Genomic DNA, 14,139 nt, shown 5'->3' with positions numbered 1-14,139 from the left:
GGCTTACTGTTGGCCTCTGCTGTCGACAGATTAAGAGCTCAGCACTGGTGTTAGCCAGGTCAGCCTTGGGTAGGGGAAGTCCATGTTTCTGAGCCTGTGCCTAGCCTCCATCTCTGCCACTGCAGCTGCCTTGTTTATGGCCTACCCAGCAAGTGCTGGGGTAAGAGGGGAAAGACTGATTTGTATTCACTGAGTGTGTCATTTTGGCCACCTCATTATTCAGAGTACTAATCTACTTTTTTTCTTGCTCATACCAAAAGAGTTTTGTTTTCTTTATTACTGTTGTTTATTAATTAGCAAGTGGTTTTCTAGCATTTCTGTCTTCCCCTTTCTAACTCCCCACTTCCTTCTAAAAACATTTCGGACATGGCAGGTGTGGCTCTCAGTTGGTTGGAGGCACGTAGTCATGTACACCAAAAAGGTTGTGGGTTTGACCCCCTGGTCAGGGTGTGTGGGAGGCAGCCAATGGATGTTTGTCTCTTAGGTCGATGTGTCTCTCTCTTTACTTTCCCCTCTCTCTAGAATCAATAACCATTATTTTTTTTTAAATTAAATACATTTCCAAGAGTCCCTGGGGGAAGGTGGATGGAGGAAGAAGCCAATAAGTGGAGCTGTGGCCTTGTAGCTCACTGGGATCCAGGTTTATTTTTAAACTGACTTAAGATTCTCTGAGTAAATATATACATATATATTGGTCCCAAAATATGCACGAGAAGGTTCTGTCTCACCTTTTTAAAGTCCATTAAGTTCTTTTGAGAAAGCATGGGTGGGTGGGGGAGGGGGTCAAACTTGTTCCTTAAAATGTCAATACTCCAAGCTTAACCAGCCTCAGGAGCCGGACGGTACTACTGGGGAAGTTGTGCAAGAACAGGAGCCTCCTCTCTCTGAGACCATGGACAAGCCATGGAATCCTTGGTTTTATTTCCTGTAAAATTGGGGTAAACAAACTTACTGGGTGATTCAAAGAGCAAAGTTAATAATGTAAGTAAAAGTACTCTGAGAAACAACAATGCTGGTTTATTTGAACAGGGATGCGGAGCAGCTGGGATGCCCACCTGTGGAAGTTATGTTTTTTAAGGATTTCATTTTTTAGAAAGAGGGAAAGGGAGAAAGAAAGAGGGAAAGATCTACCCGCTGCCTCTCCCACGCGCCCCAGCGGGGGACCTGGCCTGGAACCAGGCATGTGCCTTGACCGGGAATCCAACAGGCGACCTTTCACTTTGTGGGTGGACGCTCAACTAACTGAGCCGGGCGGGTCAGGGCGCAACTAGCTAGGTTATTATCCTGTTCTCCTAGCTCATTAGCGCCTCTCCGAGGAGTCGAAGGCTCGTCTCCATGGCAACCGCTCAGCCATCCCAGCTCCGCCCCCAGTCCCTCCCGACGACCGGAAGCAGCCTCCAGACCCGCGCTTTCCTGGCTTCTCCCCGGTACCGTGGGTCGTCCTTCCCCGCCCCGAGGTGAGAGCCGAGGCTTCTTCTCCGCCGCCAGGCCACGGGGAGAAGCACCCTCCACCCCCTTGGTGGCAGCCCTCCCTTTCCACCGCGCACCCTTCTTTATACCCCTCGCCATCCCCCCTCCCTTCGTGCTCCCAGCAGTTTCCGCGGCCCCCACCGGGTCCCTGTGTCTCCCTGCTAGTCCCCGCACGTCCGCGGACCCCCTCCCCTTGTCTTCCTCCGCGGCGCCTGCCCCCTCAGGTGAATCCACTGGCACCCCCCACCCTCCGCGCGCACCCGCCTGCTCTCCGCGCGCCCTCCCCTGGCGCCCGGGCGCCTCCTGCGGTCTCGCGGAGTTAGGTCCTTGCCCGGGAGGGGAGCCGCGGGGTTTGGGGGCGGGGTGAGGGTAGGGGGACACTGTCTTGAGCCTTAGGTAGCCAGCCCACTTGGAGCAGGCCCACCGGAGGAGGGATTTGGAAGTGAGTGTCGGTCCTCTCCGTAGAAGACCCCGCATCCTGGGCTCTCGATGAAGCCTCCCTTCCAGGGACCGGGTTCGTTCTACGCCCTCCTGCGGCGTTGGGGGGTGTAGTTCCCGCTTCTCTTGTGTAAATCTGAGCGGTACTGTGGAGACGGCACAGGTTTGGCGGCAGCTATCTCTCTCTCCTGCGACTTCCAGAAGCTGCTTTAGCTTAGGGGCCCTCAGTGGAACGCCCCAGAAGGCTCCAAACTCGGCCTTGACCCTTCCGGCCCCTCCGGTCTTCACCCCAGACTTTATTCCGGCCCAGGATCATCTGGGTCTACTGCTCCTCTGATCTGGGACTCCTGCCTCCGGCCTCTTGACCACGCTGTTCAGTGAATGAATGTGGATGGCCTGGGTTCAGACCCCAGCCCTGCCCCGTTGCCCACGTTACCTGAGCTTGCCCTGGTTTCTCATCTACAACATGGGGATGAAAATATCCGTACAGGGCTTTCGTGAGGATTTAAATGAGTTTATATTTATGAAGGTACTCAGAACAGTGTTTGGCTGCTATCGGTGTTAGCTGTTATTTGCAGCGTATCATATCGCTGTGTAAGTTGTATCCTATATTTGGTAACGTTGGTGTGTCTTCTGCTAGAGTATAACCCTTAAGAAGCCATAGGCTTTGCTCACATCACCAATATGTCATCAGTGCCTAGAACAGTGCTTGGTGAAGAGGGGGAAAATGACAGGCTATATAAAGGAAAGAATAGGGGCCCCTTAGTGTTGCAGGTTCGATTCCCAGTCAGGATACATGCCTGGGTTGCACGCCACGGACCCCAGCAACCGCACATTGATGTTTCTCTCTCTCTCTCTCTTCCTCCCTTCCCTCTCTAAAAATAAATAAATAAAATCTTAAAAAGAATAGGGGCCCCTATAAGATTATTTTAATTGGTCACCAGATACCTGTCATCACTGAACTGATGATATTGAAATGGTACTATGTAAAATGGTACTGTCTATAATGTTATACTAAGAAAAGTATCTGTCCATCCCCGGGAACAAGCTAATGAGAAGTTGCTGCTTTCATACATGATTATGTTGCTGGTGGCATTGTGAATTGATAGTCTCTTCTGTAATTTATGTGATAATACCTAATAAGACAGAATTTGCCACTGTCTTTTGGCCTCAATAAACAAGGCCGTGGGACATGCTTGAAGAAAATAATTTGAAAGAAGAAAAATAGTATATTCATGAAAATATGCCTCCAAGCCTAATTTATAAAAGTAAAAATTAGAAACATTTTAATACTCTACAATAGAGATACAGTTAAGTAAATAATATAGATGTTACAGATGGGAAGTGGAAGTGAGTGTGGAAAATAGAAGTACATTAAGATGGAGGGATTTGCTATAACTTTTTAAAATGGTTTCTTTAATGTCAAAATAATATCGTTTTAAAAATTACTAAACTTCAAAAAAACGCAGAAGTACTTCTCTCAGACTATTTCTTAGAGCTCTTTGCAGCAGGCTAGAAAAGATTAATTGGCTCTTTGAGCCTGCCCCAGAGTCATAGCTTTTCTCCTCTTCCCTAGTTCTGCATTCCAAGAGCTCCTGTGCAGTCCTGCCTGGTCTTACTGTGATATTTAGTCAGTCTTGGCATGATTTTCAGTATAAATTGGGAATTACTCATGAATATGAATTAATGAATCTTAAGCTCTTTAATTCTCTCTTTTTTCTTTAAAGATTTTATTTATTTATTTTTAGAGAGGGGAAGGGAAGAAGAAAGAGGGAGAGAAACAGCAATGTGTGGTTGCCTCTCACACGCCCCCTACTGGGGACCTGGCCCAAAACCCAGGCATGTGCCGAAACCCAGGCATGTGCTGTGAATGGGAAACCAACTCTTTGGTTCGAAGGCAAGCACTCAATCCCCTGAGCCACACCTAAAGAAGGAAGTATTCTTTGAAAGCGTGGTTTACCCATATTTTGCTGTGTATAATGCATACCTTTTTGCCCAAATTTTTGAGGGAAAAGTAAGGATGCACATGATACATGGGTATAATGATTATGTTCCACAGGTACGTAATAATACGTATAATATTCTCGTACATATAATAATCTCGTATATAATGTGAACAAGAAGAACGTGGGTGTCCGTTATACACCGCAAAATACAGTATGTTAAGATTAAGAGGAGTGCTTTCTCTACAGTCTTGATTCTAGTCTTAGTTGTATTCTAAGAAGCATTTGTCTTTGTCTTGTTTCTACTCGTTTCTTTCATTGTATTTAAGGATTATCCATGAGGAGAGCTTCACCTCCTTGAAAATTAAAGCCTGGCAGTCCTTAGCTATTCCCAGTCCAAATGTCTGAGTCAACATTCCTGCCACAAACTTCAGAAGAGCCTGGTAGCATCCTGGTAGTGAAGATGGAAGGGAAAGAGGAGTCCTGTAATCAGGAATCCCGCCTCCACTTGAAAAGCTGTTATAGCCCGGAAACTTTTCGCCTACAGTTCAGGCACTTTGGCTACCAGGAGTCCCCTGGGCCCAGGGAGGCTCTGAACAGGCTCCGGGAGCTTTGCTGTCTGTGGCTGAGGCCAGAGGTGTACACCAAGAAGCAGATCCTGGAGCTGCTGGTGCTGGAGCAGTTCCTGGCCATCCTGCCAGAGGAGCTGCAGGCCTGGCTGCGAGAGCACCGACCGGAGAACGGAGAGGAAGCCGTGACTATGCTGGAGGACCTGGAGAAAGAGCTTGATGGGCCAGCAGAGCAGGTAAGAAGACATCTGTGGGGATGAGTGACCAGGGTGTGTCAAGAGCTCTGGCAAATCACTGCGGGTAGAGCTCTCAGACTGTACTCCCATTCAACCGGTTGTGTAGCTGGGTAAATGTACTCGCAGCTGTGCCAGAAAATAGAATGTGGCTCTGCTATTTTCCTCCCTTTTCCTGTGTCTCAAGATATTTTCTACATAGTTTCTTCTGTCTTTATCCTGAAGTCCCAACCCAATTTCTTTCTTCAACCTCAGATAACCTAACTGCTTTCAGGTTTTTGGACAAAATGAAGACACACTTGCAGAGAAAATGGCAGCATGGGCCGTCACTCAAGAGTCACCAAGTGGCCCACTGAAGCCTGCAAAGCAGCAGCTGCAGTGCACACCCCAGGAGCTGCACCCCTCCAGACAATACGGTGAGGGGCGGGGTTTAGTTCCTGGCGCAGGGCAAAAGCAGACTCAGCCCACTGCACACATCTCAGCTGTTCCCCGCCTGGGGTCTCAGATCTCCGCTCCGGCCTCCTCTCTACTGTGGGAATTTCTACCACTGTATGTTGTGCTAATGAACATGCTCAGTGTTTTCTTCTTCTTTCTAGTAGATTCTATAAAATCTGCAGATTTTTAACATTCTTGCCATCATCTCTATCAGGATTTTCAAACCCTTTTAAAGCAGCATGACCCGTTCCTCAAATGACATTTACACAGAGTTCCATTATATAAAACAGATAAAAAGACAGCTACTCTGACTGAATCAGGACAGTGTCAGCCCACAAGGGCTCCAACGTGGCCTTGTTCCAACCTCTTACTATCAGGAGGCCTGAAGTCCTTCTTGAGGACCCCAAAGTTACAGTTAAAGACCATTAATCTACATTATTTTGTGTAACTTTCTGCTCAGTTATTGGTGAGATCCAGTATCAAAATTGCCATGTTGCTGCTAAGATTACTCTACCCTCTCACAGTGCTTTCAATGTGTTTCTCTACCCCTTCCCATTCTAAACTGGCCTCTGTAGTTCCTTGCATTATTTTTACAGAGGTGCTCCAAAATGGCCTGCACAGCAACCTGTTCTTCCGTTGCAAATACTACAAAAATAAGTGCTGTGGGCAGTGGGAACAAGGCACGATAAGGGGGACGAATGAAGCAGGGATAGGGTTTTATTAAACACGGTGGTGGGGAAGGCCTCTCTGATGAGGTGTCATTTGAGCAGAGACCCACCTAGGTGATCATCCTCGATAAAATGGGAGCCAGAGATGAAGAGGGAAACCCCATCTCTGGGGGGACTTTCCTCTCCCCTGCCACTGCTCCTATATTCCAAGGGAGGCTGATTCGCTAGCAAGGTTAGTTTTTTCAAGGGAATTTTGATAAGAAACTACAGGGGGAAAAAAGTGTGTGTGTGTGTGTGTGTGTGTGTATATGTGTATATATGTATATACACAATATGTATATATATAAAAATTTAGATGTTTAGAAAAGATTTCTCTTATTTGAAAACTGTCTACTCCCGAGAGGCTTGTACTGAGCACTTAGCATCTCCAGTCTAGCAATTGCCTTGGCTTAACGAGGAGAAAAGCGGGAGAAGTGGGAGTCTTTCCACACGCCGCCGTCAGGATGGCGTGGGAAACCATCCGGCCTCAGCAGCTGTGTGTGGTGATGGCTGAAAAAGCCATCAGCTGCAAAGACAGGTACTGGGCTCCTGTTGTTGGCGAGAATTAGGTTCTACTTGGGACTAGAAATTTGAAACCAAATTGCAAATAGATGCGGTTCTGTTTGCATAAATTTTGTTTCAAATTTCTTTGCAAATAGATGCGTAGAAATTAAAACCAAAAGCAGAAGGCCCAGGATCTTTTAATTCAAGACAGAGAAAACCAGAATCATGATAGGCTACTGGAAGCATCTCTTAAGGCTGCCGCGTGATTTCTGTATGCAGAGTCAGATCAGAGCCTCTGCAGGTGATCACAGTCTCTGTGCTATCAAGTGCTAACTGTTGCCAGGGTTTTGATAGTAATGCCTAGACACCGAGGTCTCTTTGGAAGGAGTTTCTTACAATTAATAAGATAAGTGATTTCTGTTTAAACCAGTAATAATGCCATCCAGTTAGAAGTATAAAATACACAGAAGAGTGGAGGGTTTTTGTGGATGGGTACTCTGTGCTACCCTTGATCTCTTGAGGTGTTATCATAGTCTGTATTCTCCCACCACACTTTTTTTTTTTGCCTCACTTGTATTTTCTGACCTTATTTTCCATATTTCTTTTGACCCTTTGGCTTTTTTCATCTCCTTCCTTTGCTTAATTATTGATTCATTTATCATTATTAAATTTGTTTTGTTGATTGACACTCCTGTTTATTACTACCTACTGTCACATTTGAGTTCTCTCTTTCAGCTGCTCCTCTGTTTCTCCAATAATTCCTCCTCACTAAAGCCCTTTCTTTTAGTCCAGACTTCCCTCAGCCTCTGGCATGTGTTTTTACCCCGACTCACCATTCTGCCTTTTACTTAGAGCTTTTCTTACTGCTATCTGACTGCCTCCTCTGACTGTAAGTTTCCCTGGCTCTGTGATCTCAGTGTTTTCTGTGTTACCCTCTCCACTCTCCACATTGCGACACTCTTTTACAAACGTGCTACCTAATAAATGATCCATGTGTGTTTCATTTGGATCTTTCTACTTTCCTTTCTTTCCTTCTGAACAGAGAACAAGTGACATTTGCTTTTCTGTGTATTATTTCAGATAAAGACACTAGAACTGTAAATGTGAAGTCAGCTTCAAAGCAAAGGACTTCTTCGGGGATAGAACTGCATTACGATGTTTCTAACATCGTTCATGTGAATGCTGCCCAGAGTTTCCGGTCTAGAGGAACTGGCGAACAAAGTGGCCTGTTTGAAAGAAGTCATAGAAATCCTTCTCGAAAGAAACAACACAAGTGTGATGAATGTGGCAAAACCTTTAGTCAGAGCTCCGCCCTTCTGCTACATCAGAGAATCCACAGTGGAGAGAAACCGTATGTGTGTGACGTGTGTGCAAAGGCTTTCAGCCGAAGCGCGGTCCTGATTCAGCATCGAAGAGTCCACACCGGGGAAAAACCTTACAAGTGCCATGACTGCGGAAAAGCCTTCAGTCAGAGCTCCAATCTTTTCAGACACAGAAAAAGTCACAGTAGAGGAAGAAGTCTCATCAGTGTTATGAGGGAATCAAAGCATTTACTGAGAACTTTGTCAACAGAAGAAGAAGACAAAAGGCACAAACAACTTAGTATAGATCAGTGGTTCTGAAGAGCACCGGTTTTCTTTCCAAGGCCATAAAAGCCACAGGGGGAATAGAGGCTATCTTATGTCAGCATTGTTGGCTTTTCTGCTTACCAATACTGTGTCCATTCAGATGTTTAAGATTCTAAAGCTTAATTGAAATTTCCGTCCCTAGGGTAGCCCTTGAAAAGAAATTCTCAGACATTTCTACTAGTCCCACCCTTAGCACAAATGATAAAATAGCACAGTTGACCCTTGAACAGCACTGGTTTGACCTGCACAGTTCTACTTACATGTGGATCTTTAAAAGTAAATATACAGTTGGCCATGTGTATCCCTGGGTTTCTACTACCCGCAGACTGAAAACAGTGTTTTTTGATCTGCGATTTGGAGTCTGTGGGTGCAGAGGGCCAACTTTATACATTGTCCTACCCCATTTTATATGAGGGACTTGAACATCTGCAGAGTTGGGGGGAGGGGGAAAGGTGACCCTGGAAGCAATCCTCTGCAGATTCTGAGGGACCAATGTGTATTTCTTTTTAAACAAGTACATTTCTCCTGTTGAGAAGGAAGGTGAGTTAGTGTAAAAATAGACATTCTCTTCCATTTCATACCACTGAGATTTGGAGTTATCAGACCAAAGATAAAAGCACTTTAAAAAATTTTTTCCCATTTTGTTTTCTGTTACCAGATTCAGAATATGAGAATAGGATGGAAGAGGCCCAAAAGAGTATGTACCTCAAGATCTAGGCTGAAATGTTCAGGGTCATTGTCAGGAGGTAGGTGAGTAAAGGGGCTTAACCTCTATGAAAACTCACAAGAGCCTACACATTACTGATAAGACTAAGACATTTCCTGTGTAGGAAAATAAAAAATCTCCTTTACAATGTAATTTGTATATAACTTAGTAAAAACATTAAGATGACTCACCATGTCTTCAGGGAGTGGCTTAAACATAAGAATTGTTCTGGTAATAAATCGGGTTGTCTGTGAGTGCTCATGTAAGGTTGGTGATCACCTCGATATAAAGGAAAAAGGGAGATGAAGAAAAGACTGTCCAAACGAGACTGACCAAGGTAACTCAAATGCTGGCAAGTGCGGTGTGGAACAGAGAAGTGTCCTACGACTTACCTGGGAAAGGAAACCCTGGACAGCTGATGACTACCCTTCAGGGTTCTTCCCGGCCCCTTTCTGGCATAAATTACCTGTGAACATGTTGCAGGCATCACAAGACAGTCTTTTCAGGGTTTTGTGCATTCTTAATAAGATGCGTTTCTAGACAAGCTGTCACAAAGCGAGACCCTGGATTTCAATGTTCTTATACTAATGAAAACACTACAGTAAATTTAGAGTTCACCCAAGTTTTATCCACATTCAATCCAGTCCCCTGTTTAAATATAAAATGACTGATTTTTATGTTATTAAAATTATTCTGACAGTGTACAACATAATTTTCCCTTCTCTAGGCGTTCTTGGTAAGACTGTGTATTACAAGAATATATGTATTATGGTGTTTCCCATGGTGCCACAGTTACCCAACCTGGAGGCAGACAAGAAGTGAGAGCCCTGGGATGAGAAGAGAAGAGGGGCTCATAGCGAACTTCACCTAAGCGGTTTCCTCATGAAGTATAAACATTTCATTGTCAGAAAACCCAACTATATCTAGTGTTTAGATTAACTCCAGAAACAAATGTGGGATTACTGTGCTTTGCTTAGTTACTGTATTAATAAATATAAGATTAGTAGGGGGAAAAATAAACGTAAATTTTAACTATAATTTTCTGATAGTGATTATATTTTATAGTTCTAGGGAATATGAATATATACTGGGGTTTGTATATGTTCCATTATTCAAAATGTAGGGAGTCTGCCCTGGCTGGTGTAGCTCAGTGGACTGAGCACGGGCTCAGCAAACCAAAGCGTTGCAGGTTCAACTCCCAGGCATGGCATATGCCTGGGTTGCAGGCCAGGTCCTCAGAAGAGAGTGCAACCGCACATTGATGTTTCTCTCCCTCTCTCCTTCCCCTCTCCTCTCTCTAAAAATAAATAAATAAAATCTTTTTAAAAAATGTAGGGAGTCTATTTGGTGCCTGTTCTCTAAGTAAAGAGAGGAATAAGCCATCTATTACAGCAGCAAATGCCTGAGAGATGTGTATTTTGTGAATTACTGCTCAGTTGTGGAAAGACAGTTTCTGAGGCACTGTGTGAATAAAATGACAATCCAAATCAAGTATTTCTGAGGGAAGTGTGGGTTCACTTGGGGTGGTCATAAACTACAAAGTTGCATTCTCTGCACTGTGGATAATCTGAGCTCCTCCATCAGAAAGTAAGGTGAATCATATCATCTAAGTACATGATGAATTTTTTTTTTAAAGATTTTATTTATTTTTAGAGAGAAGAAAAAGGAGGGAGAAAGTGGGAGAGAAACATCAATGTGTGGTTGCCTTTCATGTGCCCCCCCACTGGGGACCTGGCCAGCAACCCAGGCATGTGCCCTGACTGGGAATCAAACTGGCGACCCATTTGTTCACAGGCTGGTGCTCAATCCCCTGAGCCATCTCACACCAGGGCACATGATGGTGTTTAAATGGTGTTGCTGTGTACTTGAAGTTATCTTGCACTTACAGAGGTCTCCTAATGAGTGGAAGATACTATATCTAAATGAAGAATTACTATGACTTGAGCTAACCTTGATAAAAATTAGCATGATATTAGTACCCATTAGATTGATTTTTTTCACAGATAGTAAATAGTCCAAAGTGAAATTGGTATTTTTAAAATGAATTTCACTTCATCTGGGCCTTCAATATTATATCTATAATCTGATGTTCCATCCTTCACTGCCATTTTTTTTTAAACATGTCCGTCACTGTCCTTAAGGCTTCCTGCAGCAGGAATGCTTTGGGAAGCAAAATCCACTTTTTGTGGCTTAAGCAAATAAGACCGCAGAAATCGAAGGGAGAGTTGGTAATGGTCTGTCTGGTGCCCATCTTTGGCCTTTACCTCATGCTTGCTTTCTCAGATATGCATGAAAGCCTCCCAGCTCCAGGAACAGCCTCTGGGGTCTGACAGGAGAAAAGTGGAAATGGGGCATGGGCGTGGCTGTCTACCAGGAAAAGTAAGAGCTTTCCAAGAACCCCAACAAAATCTTGCTTACGTTTTCTAGTTGTGTGTCTGGTAAAGTAAGTGTTTCTAACCAGCAGCAGCAGGTCAGGTGGGGATTGGGAACAATGTTGAGTCAACCAACAGTGTAGCCATACTCCTTCTTTTGGCCACCTTCATCATGGGCAGATGACTATGATTTTACCTCCTGCATTACAGGGGGGAAAAAAAAAATTACAGCTCCAGCAACCTCCTACCACCAAATTTGCCAATTTATCCATACTTCTTCCATAATTTCTTCTTTTCAGAATGAAAGAGGGCTCTCTCCTTGTTGATCTGGACTCTAGGCAATACTGTGGTAGTAGCACAGCAATGGCAGAGGTCACAGGGAAAGCTCCTTATACTTGAAAGGGAACCCTTTGCTCTGATCATAGGAGCTTTGGTCCCAAGAGCATGGTGCCAATCCCCATTGCCTTTATTCTCTGTGTCATCCACTGTTTGGACCAGGATGCAGACATAGTTGAGGGAAGTAAACAGTAAAGAGTAGGGAAAACAAAACTCCAGCTTTCTAACTGGATGACTAGTAATGGAGGCCTCAGGAAGCCCAAAAGTGTTGGATTTATTGCATTGAGGAGGGAGACCAAGTATGATCCCTAAAAGTAGTGTATGAACTCCTCTGCTCACCTCTAAGCTGCACATGTGTGGTTCTGACCCTAAACAGCAGACAGCAGGCATAGAGAACAGCTAGAGTAGACTCACCCAGAACCCAGACTGGCCACTGGGTGGCATACACAAAGGACAGATCCAGATTGCACTGGAAGTGCTGTTCCTGGTGTGGCTCAGTGGAGGTGTGGCTCAGTGGTTGAGTACCAGTCTGCAAATCAAAGGGTCGCTGGTTTGATCCCCAGTCTAGGGCACATGCCTGAGCTGCCGGCCAGGCCCCCAGTGGAGGGCATGTGAGAGGCAACCACACATTGATGTTTCTCTCCCTCTCCCTCTCCCTCTCCCTTACCCACTCTAAGAAATAAATCTTCAAAAAAAAAAATTACACTGAAAGTGTTTGAAAACAGAACTTCCTTTGGACCCACAGCCCACACAATGCAGATCAGAACTTGTGGCTTGATGCTAGCGAGGGCCATTGCCTGCTAAAACAAGTCAGCTTTCTCTTTAGGGTTTAGATGATACCCAGACTCTGAGAACATAATATTCAAAATGTGCAGGATACAATGCAAAATTACTAGGCACAGGAAAAACCTGGAATGTCTCAATTTGTAAGGAAAAATTAAATTATGCCAGTGCCTAGGTAACAAAGATGTTAGGAATATCAGAAAAGAGTTTATTAACTTACCCCATTTTAATTTATCCCTTATCTGTATCTTGTCTTATAAGGGCACTAGTCCCATCGTAAGGGCCCCGCTGACACAACTTTTTCTAAACACAATTCCTGAAAGGCCCATCTTCAAACACCAACACAGTGGGGGTCAGGGCTTCCACATGTGAACTTGGGGAACCGGCACAAACATACAGTCCATAACACTGTATGACCCAGCAATCCCACTTCTAGATACTCACTCTAGAGAAATGAAAACTTGTGTTCATGCAAAACCCTGTCCATAAATATCCAAGTAGCTCTCTTCATAATTGTGCAAATCCAGAAACACCCCAAAAGTCTTTTGATAGTTAAATGGATAAACAAGCTGGCACAGTAAAATACTACTCAGCAATAAAATGAACTATTGAGATAGGCAACCACACAGATGAATCTTACAGTCAATATGCTCAATGAAAGTAAAGGGCATTATGCCTAGTGCAAGGTACGTAAAAGCTTGCACACTTTATGATTTCATTTATGTTGTTTTATGGAAAAGTCAAACTATTCTGTCAGGTAATAAGTAGGTGGTTGCCACCAGTTAAGTATGTAGGAAAGCTGTGAGTGCATCCAGGGGGAATTTTATGGAATGATGGAACTATTCTGTATCATGATTTTGGTGGTAGTTTCACAAATCTACACATACGTTAAAACAGAGTATATGCCCCAAAAGGTGATTTTACTGTATATAATTTTTTTAAAGGAGCAGAACTCCATGAAATAGAGAACAAATAATTGAGCAAATAAAGCCAAAAGTTGATTCTCTGAGAGATTAATAATACTTATAAACTTTAAGCAAAGTTGATAAAAACCCAAAACAAACAAATTACCAATTTCAGGAATGAAAGAGGGGTCATCACTACTGGTCCTGTAGACATTAAAAGAATATTAAGGAAATACTATGAATAACTTTATGCCAATAAATTTGACAACATACATGAGTTACATACATTTCTTTTAAAAATATTTTAAATTTTAGAGAGCAGAAGGGGAGTGAAAAAAGAGAAAGAGAAACATCAATTTGTGGCTCCACCCATTTATGCAGGCATTGGTTGATTCTAGTATGTGCCCTGACCAGGGATTGAACCTACAACCTTGGCATATTGGAACAATGCTCTAACCAACTGAGCTACCAAATCAGGGAAAATTAGATACATTTCTTGAAAGACAAAACTACTTCTTCTTACATCTCATTGACCAGAATAGAATATTATGGCCATTCCTAGTTGCCACAGAGGCAAAGTGAGTACCTGGCAAGGGAAAAGGTGGTCATGGATGGCTCAGCTCAATCACAACACACTGCCTGTGGCTGGGCAGAGTGTTGCCTGTCTCTCCCTCCCAAATCAAAACAATTGGGGGTGTATTAGAAGGGGAGGGCTTTGCGTAGGAAGCTAATAAAGTCTGCCACAGTTAGGACTTTAGTCATGTGCAAACAGAAGATTCTAGCACTGTACTTACCAGCTACAATAAAATGAAATCTTTAACCAGTGTACTTAAAGTCCCTGGAGAGAAAAACTTTCGAGCTGAGGAGTGGGACTGAGAACTCCTAAATAATTGTTAGAGAAAAGCCTAGAAAAGACTATTCTTGGGTGAAACTGACAACACCATATCTGAAGGTCTGTGCTTCTCTTCCAAAGTGAAACACTTCTTCTCTCCCTCTGTCTCGTCTCAGCGTGCCTCCCTTACCCCTCAGCACACTGCCTCACTTAGGTTTCCTGCATGCGCTCCATTCTGCTCTACTGCGGTACTTCTCCACTGATGTGTGGGTCACCGG

At 44.0% G+C, this 14,139-nt stretch overlaps 1 protein-coding gene across 1 annotated transcript; it reads left to right on the top strand.

Moving 5' to 3' along the window:
* The first annotated feature begins 1,331 nt into the window (after window positions 1-1,331).
* LOC123825958 (zinc finger protein 396-like) lies at window positions 1,332-9,671 on the top strand. The gene is made up of 4 exons (XM_045849610.1): window positions 1,332-1,457; window positions 4,181-4,656; window positions 4,928-5,069; window positions 7,380-9,671. The coding sequence occupies exons 2-4, from the start codon at window positions 4,252-4,254 to the stop codon at window positions 7,919-7,921; spliced, it is 1,089 nt and encodes a 362-aa protein (XP_045705566.1). The 5' UTR covers window positions 1,332-1,457; window positions 4,181-4,251; the 3' UTR covers window positions 7,922-9,671.
* The last annotated feature ends 4,468 nt before the right edge of the window (window positions 9,672-14,139 follow it).

This window comes from Phyllostomus hastatus, unplaced genomic scaffold (assembly GCF_019186645.2).
Source record: "Phyllostomus hastatus isolate PE091 unplaced genomic scaffold, TTU_PhHast_1.1 phas_contig_80, whole genome shotgun sequence".
Lineage (NCBI taxonomy): Eukaryota > Metazoa > Chordata > Mammalia > Chiroptera > Phyllostomidae > Phyllostomus > Phyllostomus hastatus.
This window is presented reverse-complemented; position numbering and strand designations above follow the sequence as displayed.

Bases quoted from the DNA above. Each gene is read 5' to 3' on its own strand.
- LOC123825958 (XM_045849610.1), top strand. From the start codon at position 4,252: ATGTCTGAGTCAACATTCCTGCCACAAACTTCAGAAGAGCCTGGTAGC. The intron at 4,657-4,927 runs GTAAGAAGACAT...AACTGCTTTCAG, and splicing joins TTGATGGGCCAGCAGAGCAG to GTTTTTGGACAAAATGAAGA. The intron at 5,070-7,379 runs GTGAGGGGCGGG...GTATTATTTCAG, and splicing joins GCACCCCTCCAGACAATACG to ATAAAGACACTAGAACTGTA.